Raw genomic sequence first — 13,567 nt, 5'->3', positions numbered from 1 at the left:
CAAATCTCATTGTTGTAAATCTAAACATGACACAACCCAACCATTAAGCCTTTAATATCAACTATGATACCAATAAAATAAAAACTATACAGCCCGAGGGCAATTTAAATAAATTTGTCGGCCACGTAGCGGCTAAGCACATCTTAATAGCAATTAACATTTATCCGAAACGATGAAATTCTAATCGTTTTTCTATGTAAAGTAGACGTAGAGTAGCTCCATCTATTGGCTATTCGGTTATTTGTTTTATTATACAAGTAAGGAATGTCATGATAACTGTAAATGGTCCCTTTGGAGCCCTAATGGCTGGCTCGGCTTGACCGTCGCTAAGCCGTTATCTCTCATATTATCTTTGTTGGTTACTAATTACATATGTGTTTGGGCAACTGTCTTATAAGGTATGTGTGTATTATGTGTTTATGTATACATTCAAATGGATAAAAATTACATCTTATTCCACAGTATACAGGTAAGATATACTTGCTAATTAATAAGAAATATCTATACATATAGTCTCAAGTGATATATATTATGGCGGGTAAGATTTACGGTGAAACTTGAAACAAATTTGTATTGAAACAGAAAATAGATATAAAGTTTTTTTATAAAACAGAGGGCAATCGGGCAGGAGGCCCACTAGTTGAGTAATGCGCCGCCCATGGACACTCGCACTGCTACAAGGCGAGTGCGTTGCCGGTTTTTAGGAATACGCAATTACAGTCAAAACAAGTGTATATAGGTCTTATATTATATGTTTTATTTATTAGCACATCAGCACGTCCTGCACATTGAGGTCTCCAAAAAAGTTGTTTCACAGCAGGATCACGACCTCACGTTTAAGTATCGCACGCTACTCTAGGAAAAAAATAAAAGAATTCTCAATCGACATCCTTGGCTGAGTATAACAGCGGAAATACTTAAAAACATAATAAGGACCCCTCACTACAATATCAATCAAAGGTAATTAAGAAGCTACGGAGCCGAAGAAAGTTTTTGTTATTCCATTGTAATGTTGACGGAGCATTCATTTAGGATTTCACGCGTCGGAAAACATGACTATGAGGTATTATTCATGTCAGAAAGTTATTTTAAAGATACAACTTAACATTGAAACAAAAATAAAATTTATACTAAAAAAGGCGTGGCTGCAAGGTGATAATAATTCCTCCAACTTTGATTTTGTTTAAGGTTAAGAAAAGGAACCTTGAGTATTTCAGACACGTTTTACGTAACACCAAAAATTATGAGCTCGTTCAACTACTCATACAAGGCAAAGTGGCAGGTAGAAGGAACCTGGCCGCAGACGCACGTCTTGGTTGAAAACCCTATGACCCCCTGGTTTGGTCAAAGCCCCAAGGCATTGTTTAGAAGTGCGGCAGCCAAATTGAACTAGTCATGATGCTCGCCTTCGCAATGAGATGGCATTGTAAGAATAGGATCATAACGTAAAAACTAACCCTAAGCTTATTAAAAATAAATTTTAATTTTATTATTAAAGGTGTCTCTTTTCATCTCAGAGTAGACGTAATTTGACTGAAATATACGAAAGTATATGTAATATATTTTCATATATGTATAAAAGCTAGTTATAAAATATAATAATTTAAATTGTAAAAAAAATATTTATATTTTCAAGCAAAATCTGTGTGATCACGGATTAGTGACCGTTAGAGAGGTTTGGTAAGGTGAGTCACTCTACGGTGCTCGCTACAAAAAACTTTAAGTTGAAGGTTCAATTTCCAACAAAACATAAGTTAAGAACACAAAAGGAACTAATTCATAAAATTGTAAATCAAACTTAGAAATGACCACAGAATCAACTATACTGTAATTGAATATTTTTATCTTTAACATTCCTTTTATAAGTTTAATTTCGCATTTAATATAAGTATTACATGTTCCTTATATTTTTATAGGAATAAGGCTCTACGTGAAAATCGAGCAATAGGTACCGATTGGATACGATTGTCATTATATCCTCTCCTTAAGGAACTGAGAATGGGAATTTGGTCATATTTTCTAGAGCTTACTAACTTTTGTATAACTAATGCTTCACTATTTGCTTTTTATTTTATAGAACAGGGGGCAAACGGGCAGGACGCTCAGCTTATGTTAAGTGAAATCAAGTCAATGATCTGATTATGTAATGATTCTTTTGTAGATCAGCCTTCTGTGTAGATACATACATTTAATGTGGTTTTATTTGTCGCACTCGTCTGGCTCTACAACCCACACATTTTGTGTTCGCAAATATTTATTTATTAACTATTTATAGACTTTTTTCCACACGTTTTATTCTGAGCTTCAAAGGTCTTCGTACATTTTTCCATACATTTATTTTTCCTTTATGTTTAATTACCTTGAAACTACTAACTGACCCGGCAAGCGTGCCATGTACCTCTATACTATTACGCTACCTACTGATACCTATTTAAAAAAATGTAGCTTTATAGTAGAATGTTGGAATTTAATGTATTTTTGGGTATTTCATAAAAAAAATTGTTGGTTATGGTTAGGGTTTTAAAAAATAATTTACGAGGTATTTAAAAACTTATCGAATTACTAAAAATATTTAAAAAAATACAACAACCGTATCGGACTAGTTACAAATATTAAGATACGACTTTATATGCATAAATTATTTTGTAAATGAAAAATTTAGCTTAAATACAAATTGTATTTAAACGAATGTAAAAGGTAAAAGTGTTCTTGACATTTTTTTTACATTGATCGTTTTCACGGACAATACGTACGGTAGAAAATGGTAAGTGGTAGAAAATGTATTAATTGAAAATATATATTTTGTTGGAACACCGGAGCAGGACAGGAACAAGCTCTTCCCTAGTCTTACAGATTTCAGCAAATGTCGGGTAACTTTTTATCTACACGGAGACAATTTTAATATTTCAACAGAGGCAGGTTTTAATATTTACTGATTGTATCATCAAATTACCCACCCCACCCCCTGTATCTTATGACTTGGCCTTTAAAACGAAGAATTTCCACAGCTCCTGGTCCAGAGTCACCAATAAAATTTATAATTAAATACACTAGTAACATGTTTTTTTAATAACGTACTTAGTACATACATTGAAAATAGAACTGTTATGTTGTTAATACATAGGTATTTATCAAATCTTGGACAGCTATGTATTCGTTTATTGAAATATGGCTCCTTCAGATGTAATTTCTTGACAAAGTCAACTACTTGCTACGTGTATGACATGGACAGTTACTCTAAAACGTTTGAATTCACAGATAGATACATTCAAAGCACAAAATGTGAACTCAATCAAAGAGTTCATTCATGACATGTTTAAAAGGCTGTGAAACTTTAAGTGGTACCTGTTCCTGTTAAATTCGGGATAATATAACGGTAATTTTAAGTAAAGATAGGAGTGAAGATAAGTTAATAAGATTATTATTATTAACTTGATGGCAGGGTTGTGGACCTATACTTATTCCTAAAGGTTAACGACATCTTAATCGTGAGATGTTGGTAATTAAAATGCGGGATTTATAAAATATTTTTAATAGTAGGTTTCTTCACTAAATCTAAAGAACACAGGCTATATATGTAAAAATAATGAATACATTGCATACTTAGTGTCTTATAAAAAAAAACAAAATTTCAAAATTATTTATTCATATAGATAACACAATGTACGCTTATAAACGTCAAAAACAGAAATGTATATAAAATGCTTCTAATTTTACATTTACTACCAGTTCTCAAATCAATATATGTTCATCTATCTCCGCGAACAACAAAACAAATTAGTATTTACTATTTAATTAATTATATTTGGTTAGAATTGGGATATTTTTTTATTCTATGTATATATATATATATATATATATATATATATATATATATATATTATAATGACTAAGCCTCATTTATTCCTTGATAAATTCATCCACTTTTACAAATTATTATGTTGATTCATTCATTTATATTCACAGCTCATTGATTAGTCGATTGTTTTAAATCCAGTTTAAACAAAAAAATCACGACAATATGATAAAACGCAGTAAATTACAAAGCGGCCGTACATTATAAATGAAATCGTCAAAGATTTTACGTGAATAACACACCATTTAGGGACGGACTGGGTCACTCTGCGTATAAAAAACAGATGATCCCATGGGAACGATCATTCGGCACTTGGTTTGGGTGCGTTCGACTTCCATCTGGGTTATTATAGTTTTCGTGTGATTTTTGATAGTGATGAATCAACAAAGTAATTTGGTGAGTTTAAACTGATGTTATATGAGCGAAAGTTTTATTAATTAAGTTTAATATAAATGCGATTTCTGTAAAATTTTAACTTTTTAGGAAAAGCGAAGATATTGTGATTTTAAATCCCATATGTTGACGTATTTTTAAGTCGCAGTAACAACTAAGTGACTGTCTTTAAGGTACACTTAACGTTGTGATAATAATCTGAAACGTTTGTATTTAATTAAATTTTGTTTTTAAAGAATAACGGAGCTTTCATAGTCGTAAAATACATTTTCTATATGAAGATTAGATTTCGACCTGTCCATAGTCTCAGGTAGCCATTATTGAATGTTAAACCAAATAGATTATAATCTTCAGGGTTACTCAGTAATACAAATATGAATATTGAGCATAAAACAAATTGTATATAGAATGGGTGTTAGATTTATTCTAATTCTTCGTCACCTGCAGGGCTACAGAGTAAAGCTAACAACGATTACAATTTTGCATTCATTCATAAAAACAAATTTTATACAAATTAGTCGATTGCCGACAGCCAATAAGCAGTAAAAAACCAAAATCAATAGTCCTTCAATGCCTAGGTCTATTCAGTTAATTGTGTTTCATATTGATTCAATTGACTTTAAATACAACATCATCGTAACTTTGAGAATACATTTTTATCGCTATTATTTCAGGTCATTAGCAAGATTGATTTATTATTTATTGTAATAACGTCTTTACATCTTTGTATTAAGGTATCAGTTATATTGACAAGCATGAAGCAAGTCATTGTTATATGAAGCCATCAATGCCGACCGATCTTTTGACGTGTTGATACATAATATCATATTCATCAGTTCTGAGCTTCATATTAAAATGATTTCTCATTGATGTTTGACTTGGATAATTACAATGGGAACGTTTTTTTTTTGTTAACTTCCGCTTAGCCCGTGTTGATTTCGAGTTTTTGTGAATATAAAGCTTATTTTATCCCCGGTGTGTCGGAGTAAAAGCTGCCTAGGAAATTGTATATCTAATTTAATCGGTGTGATTTTTGTTCTAAAGCTATCGAAATTTACAGAACTAATACTGAACTAGAAACATATTGAAATTAATATATAATAATTTATTCTGAGGCATATACGAATATGATGAGCATTATTGTAGATCTATTCTGTAGATAATTACTTTAATCTTATAAATAGTTTAGCGTGAATGCCACAGCCTCCTGCTCGTAGGAAAGGTTGTTTGCGAGCCTATAAGAAATAATCGTGGCACCACATACAAATATAAAGTATTTACAATATTCTGTAAAATAATAATTAAAAATGGTTAAATATAAACAATTTGTAAAATTTCTGTTAAACACTTTTAAATTTGATTTTTTTTTAGTATTCTTCAGTTGTAGTACATTCACCCATTTCTATATGTATTAGACGTCAGCGAAAATTAATTGGGTAGTTGATAATTGGGCTATATAATAAAAAAAACAACGCAGGTTAGTTATTAGATATCCCTAGGGCAATACTGCTTCAAAAAAACAATGGAATAAACTTTTCGTATACAATTTCAAAGTTCTCTCACATATCCGAATCGCGGATTTCAAAAGTTTTGTATTGCTTTAAAGCTCAATATTTTTGTTGGATTTCCATTTTGTAGCTATTGGGAGTGACAGAGTACCGTGTGAAGTATTCAACATTAAACAAAAACAACTTATATTTTAATTTATTTTTATGTTTAGGTTAGCTTAGCTCACTTAAACAGGCTTGTAAGTATTGAGGCAAAACAACTTGATACGACAGGAATAATACGTCTAAAGAGAACTAAACCTTTTTAGTTAATAAACCTAGTGTAGTGAATATAAGCGCAAGTGCGTAAAAGAAGTTTCTCGGAGACAGGAACATAGTGTCAAAACATTATAGAACACTAAGACTGTTAATGAATTACATTATAATTATAATAATACTATTTTATTGCTAGAATATAGTACAAAAATGTGTAAGATGGTACAATACTAAGTTCGCATATTCTGCCACAGACAATGGCGCGTAAATTTGTCGTTAAATGAACTTTACATTATTAGTCATATGAATTGGTCCATTATTATATTATTTGTATCGCACACATAATATCAAACGTTATTCAATTTATATCAACTACAGTGTCTCACGCAAATAATAATTTACTGAATAATTCATTTTTTTCCAAAAGTAATACACCAAGTCGGAAGAAGTTAATTCTTTTGCTTAATTGTTATAAACCTTAATTGCCATACAAAAGGTGTTTTTCCTAGTTCCTGCTTCCTTAGTTGAAGCTATTCACTAGTACTGTAGAAAATTATATATTTTATGTTAGATTATTGTTATATCAACATAATATTACTTATTAGCCATTTTATCGTATAGGCAAGATTGTAATTCATGCAAAGACGCAAATCTCTTTTGTGAACTTCATCTAGAAAAAATAATATTTCTTAAAATGATATTTATATACATAAACATAAGTATTTTCTATTTTTATGTATATAAATATCAAATAGATACTATACAAATAGACAAATTTAAATGGTCTTAAAAAAGCTCCGGCAACAACACACAGTTCAAAAATTCACGAACAATATGAATAATAAACTATTTAAAAAATCTGCTAGTTCTAATAAAAACTGACAAATTTTGAGCTGTAATTTATCATGTGACTTTTTTGTAAGGTTGTAAGGATTCAAATCTCGGCTATGTTTCTACGATTTAAGTAAATTAAAATATGTTTATTATGGAACATGAGATACAGGTATCACTTATTCCACGTCATTAAATTTTAATCGGCAAAGAAGACAGAGGGTGTAGGCCGTGAGAAAAAGTCGGCGTACAAACTCGGTACTCTTTTAAAATAGAAAATCATCAAACAACATTTATTTAAACACAAATATCGAAAATGAATTAGATGTAGCCTGTGTAGCACTAGTCCCAGGCCCTTTAACAACTACATAATCGTTAACTTTGTAGCTTTTTCACAGCGTTTCTTGATTACAGTTCTTACATTTATCAAAAGGCTATAAGAGATAAAAGAGCCTCTCGGATTTTATTAAAGAAGAGTATCCCATTTCCCAAAAAAGAAGTACCAGACAGTACAGACTTAACAGATAAAAAAGCAAGGAAAACGGAATGGAGCTCTCCTTCCTCCCATTAACCATGAATAAATCCACTATAACAATTAAGAAATAATTATGTTCAAGACTTATTCGTTTGATGGGTTCTTGATTACCCACTCTTTTGTTTAACATAACAACAAAAAGTGACCGTGGCAATGTCAATGGGACAGCTCATTAAATTTCTCATGGGATAATTATGTATTCGAGATCGATTTCACCATTATCTAATACATTTTTACTAGAAATTACGTACAATAATTTTCGTAGGTCGCGTAATATCAATGAATTTTCCATATTTAATATCTATGTGATGTAATGTTTATTGCTCAAGAATTTATTTTATTTATATTTATATTAAAACTAAAATCAGTAATATTATATACAGCGAGAATAAACCACAAATCTCTACGGCCAATTTTAAAGGTCGGCAACGGACTTTTAGGCTTCTGGCAATGTATAAGGGCGGCGGTATCACATAACATCAGGTTAGCGTCCTGCCTGTTTGCCCCAGCAAAGTGTACCACGATCATAATTAGCCAGAGCTAAAGTAAACAATTACCAATAATTATCATTATACAATAGGGATAAATAGAAAACCAAAAACAAATTTTAAAGGTTGATGTATTGTTTTTACAATGAGAATGGCTTAAGTATAATTAAATATAATATGTTTTTGGAAGCCGAATTTATGATTAATTTTATCGAAGGCTATCGCATACTATTTTTTATTTACAAACGTCTCTTTTCAGGTATTCATGCTTATCGCCCTGGCGTTAATAGCAAGCACAGAAGCCTTTTTCCTGAAATGGGGTTCAGATTCTGGGTGAGTGTTTTTGAATTAAAATTCGATAAATAGCAACCCTAAAAAAAAGTGTATTTTTAATACTGGCATTATTTACTTACAACTTAAATCTTTAATTATCACCTGAAATTTCTAAATTACTGTTATTTTATTATCAAAAAGTAATGTTATTATTTGTAATTTTTGTTCTCTTTCCGTTATTTGCTTTTGTAACATTATATGATAAGCGGTTTGTTTGTCCCGCTCGCACCTATTATCCTGGAAATACATTCTTCATTTTCTTGATATGTGTGACCTAGGTGCGGCTTTAATATTATTAGTATATTGCTTACATAAATTGATGAATATTTTGCACCTATTTTTCAATTATGCCTACATACTTTTTGTACTAACAATAAATGTTTAAATTTTGATTTATTTATATTAATAACATAAGAATTATAAGCTGAGTTGTATATAATAACTGTATGTTGCGAAAGTTATATGCAATGCGATTTCTTTGTTATATTGCTGTTGTTTTATTTTATATGTCTATTTATTTGCTAATTAGATATTTATCTCTGTAAATTATTAAAGCTAATATATTTATATATTTTCTCTATTAAACGTTTCATTAGCTAAATTACACTCTCAGATTAACAAATACAATTCATACACATATCTTTTTTGCCAAACATTAATGTCTGTGTAATTATATTACGTGTATAAGCAGAATAGTGCTATAAATAAACCATTATGAGTGTAATTTGTTGGTTGATTTCTATGAAGGGTATTTACATAAAATCTCTCTAAAGTCTAAAGCTGACATTCCTTTTGTTTCAGAACACCGCAGCAAAAATGGATACAGCCACTATCACCGAACATGTCTCCATCGTACAGATATCAGTACATTTATCCTTACGAGTCGCGAAAGGTGTACCAGCCCCAACAGTACGTGCAACCAGAAGTCCAACTTCAGCAAAACATGGCTCCAATCCCAATAAGTGTTCCCGCCGGGTCTAGCCTTACCCCCGTATCCCTTCAACACGTGCAATTGGTGCCTTGTATGTGCCCAGTGGCCCCTGAAGAAGCCGAGAAGCTCCAGGAACAGAGTCCCGGACCGTACGTGGCTCAAACTTACTCCCAAAGCTATGCAGTACCGCAACAAGTGTCTGTCGCAGAGTCACAGAAGACACAAACACAACAATAAATATAATTATAATTCGTTAATCGTTAATACATTGTAGGTCATAAAATACGCAAAACCGTTGAACATTTTAGTAAATATACGGTCACTATAGTATACATATTGTCTAAGAAAAGAGATTTATATCGAGATAATTTTAATAATACGATAAAACAATATAATTTATTTATGTTTTAAATAAGACTGATAGAATAAGCCAACAGTGTTGTTATAGATGGGTAACATTATAATAAATTAGTAATTTAATTGTTGTTTTATTTTGGTTATATAATATTTGTTGTCACTGTACCTTTTACGTATAAATCTTTGTATTTTATCACCATTATATGCATTAAACCGACTGACGAGGCAGGAGACGTATCTCTCTAGTCCGTGCTTATAATGTATCAAATTCATTTATACACACTGTCCATGATAGCATGCACTGTTAAAACCAACAACAACATTCACATAAAAGTTGCATACAGAAGAGAACAATTTTTAACGAAACAATATACACGAACTTTCAATATGTCTTTTAGTAAAAATCACTTTTTTATTGATTTATTTTGGAGGGATAGCGGTTTTGTAGATTGACGACCCTGGCTTTTAGGAAACGTATAAAGCTTCGCAGCAAAACACAAAGGGGTCCAAAGTTTTTTCAAGTTAACATATCACATAACCGTCTATTGGTGCCATTGCCTATCAATAAATCTAGAACGCAACGAAAGTGATGACGTAAACGTTTTGTTCCGGACGATGGCGTTCGTTCGTGCGAAGCAAGTGTTTTGCTAAACAAATTACGAGCAAGTTCTATTTACTACTATTGTAGATTATTTAATAGGTCGAACTAGTTACTACTATGGAGAGGTTTCATAAAAAAAAATTTTTTTTTACAAAATTTTTGGTATCTATGGGAGAGCAGAGAGCGCGTAGGTCCGGCCCCACCTGGTACTTGGCCAGCGGCACTGGATCCGGCCTAAGCATGGGAACTTTGAAGTTGGAGGAACCCTATGTCTTATCAAGGGATTCTAAAAACTAGAGTTAAGAATTTGCATTCAAATTGTTTAATTGTAATATTTTTAGAATAGCTAATAGCTTTTAGATAAAATAATGTAGCGATATCGTAAATATGGAAAAAACTACATCAAATCTCTTTTATAAAATAAAAAAATATATAAATATGATGACAAATGACAACTTCCAAGCTACAGCGAGTTTTAGTAAAATGTGGAATAAAACAGGCATCCCGAATACTGGAGTCATGGTAGACATACTTTACCAGATTCAAGAGCTTTGTAAACCTGTGGATCTCAATCCGAACTTTCACAGTAATAAATTAGTTGCATTGAAGAAACTAAAAATTTTCTTGAACCATTCAACGAAAGAGACCCTACAAAAGTGTGACTTCAATGACATTATCTACTCATCTTTATCTCTTATATATTATTTCGGTATGCGACTTAAGATGGATAAGCTAAGCGGTAAATTTTGGCTTTGTTTCGCATCTAAACAGTTTAATACAGCTGAAGAAATATTCCACCAACTCATGGAGTTTTTGCACCCCGAACACAGCGAGTTAGTAATAAAGACAACTATACGTTTTTTCTCTGAAGTGTCTCTGTGGACCTTTGAAAATTTTGTAGCACAAATTCTCGAAGTAATATTATTTTACAACAACGGAAAGATCACGCTCTTCAACATTATGCTCACTGACATCCATTGTATAGTTTTCAGTGATATTGTATCAGCAAGGCATCGAACGAGAGTTCTATATGAGCTTTTAAAAAGTAAGAGTTGGGTGATCGACAGCCAACATTTGCTACCCTTCGTGACACGCTTTTTGAATTTCTTCACCAATAATATGAGTCATAAGCAACCGAACTTTCAGCATCTTAAAAAAGGGTTCGAAGTGTGTCTTCGGCGAATCTTCGAGCAAGCTTCAAACAAACATAAACTAGCTATTGTTAACACAATATTGAATTGGTTCACAATGATGAATATAGATAGAGAGAATGTGTTGGACGTAGCCAATTTACTGGACTATGCAGCGCTTTTGTATGAAGTGGGTCGGTACCGCGAGAGCTTTCGATCAGGTTTCATTCATCACATCGTGAAGAAACTGATTGGTTCCACTGATACTTTATACAGCTACTGTGGATGTCGAATTCTAGCAAGATTTTTTGATCGACATAAGAATTGTTCTTACTTGATTGTCCCAACAATATATTACGAGTTTTCACAGGTAATATATCACACTGCTCTATATTATTTCTGTTTGATGAAAATTTTCTTTCTTCAACTAACACTTCATTTAGGTTCCATTGAAAATTGGAGAATACGATAGAAGTGACAAAGCATTCATAAGAGAGCATAGGGAGTTATTCCACGATTATTTTGTTAAAGCATTCGAAACGAACCACTTCAATCAGGCTAACATCGAAGCGCTATACTATGTGATGTCATGTTTGGTATTAGAAGTGCCGTGTGGTTTGACAGCTGTAGCGGTGACGTGCATGGTAATGTTTGTTCAGGACTTCGCCATAACAACAGACATGCCGGAGAAGTGTAGGTTCTGGCTGCATGCGGTGGTCCTCTCATTAATGTCCCTTATATGCTGGGTGCATAAAGCCCCTGACTTGTATCGGTATGTCAACGAAATTGTCTCGAGACGAGCGAAGGATGCTCCACAACTTAATCCGCCGTTGTTGGATGATTATAAGATTGATAATCAACGCGGCAATTGGAATAAGGATACACTATTCTTTGAAGATTGGGAACTACGTTATGGCCTTTGGAAACATTTTAGGAGTTCACAGGTACGTTTAGGTTCAACATAATGAATTCGCAATTGTTGAACGGTATAAACATTTAGTCATTTAAGTTTTCTTACGATAGTAGTCCGTACCTTTTTATTACTTGTTTGTAATAAATATTTTACTCACTGAAGACGAAGTAAAAAATGTGATGTAGTATTGTCTTTCGTTAACATAGCTTTAACACATTGAAAGTAAACAATTTTTTTAAACCGGATTAAAGCTATTACATTTCACGCACGCTGTAAAGCACGCGAAACGTCGGAAAAAAAATAAATTTAAAATTATGTAATAATTATAAGTTTATAATAATACAAATAGCTTTAATCCGGTTAAAAAAATTATTTTCTTTCTAAATGTGATGTATTTTAACTAAGAAAACAAAAGTTTCTTAGTTTCATCCTTCCACCTCTACGTCTTCATCTTTCTCTTTAGATTTCTAGAATACCTTTCAACAACATCTACATCATTTGGTCCCACCATGTGTATTGTCCAATTAAGTTTATAATTATATATGTGTTGTATACGATATGAATGTTGTCAATTTGACAAGGGATAAATATGTTAAATGTTTTTCACGAAACAGCTATACGCACTGGCGCACTGACGTTTACGGCCTTTGTTTAAACACTACGAGACCGGTGAAGAGTTACAAAATTGTTTGTACTAGTTAAGCTATATTAACGAGCACTTTGCTAACTTTATTTTTGTTTTAGAGAAATGTATTAAAGAAAGAAAAACAGGAGAAAAATCGACCGTCAATTACTTTGAGCTGCTAACACCCGCTATTAACATAAGAATTTAATCGTTATATATATATATCATAACTGTTTGTTTTTTTTAATATAAGGTAATTCATGATTAAATAATAACGCTGTCTTTAGGAAAAAAATAAATTTAAAGACTTAGCGCTGTGTGAATTTTAATAAAAACTATGAGAGCCTACTTTCAAGCCATTTATTGCTTTTACCGATGTGTGGCTACGAAGAATGTTATAAAATAGTTTTATTTAATTCAAAGCAACTTTGTTAAGAATAACACAATATTTATTGCCAGTTCTCGTCCACGCCCATGCTTTGAACACGGGCAGTAAATTTAAATTTGAAATCTGAATTTTTAGACGTACATGAATAAATGATATTATGATTTCTGTGCTCAATTTGAAGATAGTCAAAACATTTTTGTATGCCAATATATTTAACTATCTTAAACTATATGCACTTAGGGTTATCCAGAAAAGAAACAATAACAAAACCTATATGTTTCAGTCATACGTCACACTTTGCTCTATAATTGTGTATATATCTACAAGAGGCTATGGTGATATTATTAAAATACAAGTATTTTATAGCCACCACGCCCAGTAATGGCATTTGTAAACAAATAACATTGCAAAGTACAGCAATAA

At 31.9% G+C, this 13,567-nt stretch overlaps 1 protein-coding gene and 1 pseudogene across 1 annotated transcript; both read left to right on the top strand.

Annotated features, from left to right (window-relative positions):
• Positions 1-4,231: 4,231 nt before the first annotated feature.
• Positions 4,232-9,367, top strand: LOC123718850 (annotated as a pseudogene).
• Positions 9,368-10,607: 1,240 nt separating this feature from the next.
• Positions 10,608-12,959, top strand: LOC123718848. The gene is made up of 3 exons (XM_045675769.1): positions 10,608-11,588; positions 11,662-12,162; positions 12,876-12,959. The coding sequence occupies exons 1-3, from the start codon at positions 10,608-10,610 to the stop codon at positions 12,936-12,938; spliced, it is 1,545 nt and encodes a 514-aa protein (XP_045531725.1). The 3' UTR covers positions 12,939-12,959.
• Positions 12,960-13,567: the final 608 nt, after the last annotated feature.

The sequence above is a fragment of the Pieris brassicae genome, chromosome Z, assembly GCF_905147105.1.
Source record: "Pieris brassicae chromosome Z, ilPieBrab1.1, whole genome shotgun sequence".
Classification (NCBI taxonomy): Eukaryota; Metazoa; Arthropoda; class Insecta; order Lepidoptera; family Pieridae; genus Pieris; species Pieris brassicae.
Note: the sequence above shows the minus strand (reverse complement) of the source record. Positions and strands in the feature narration are given on the sequence as shown.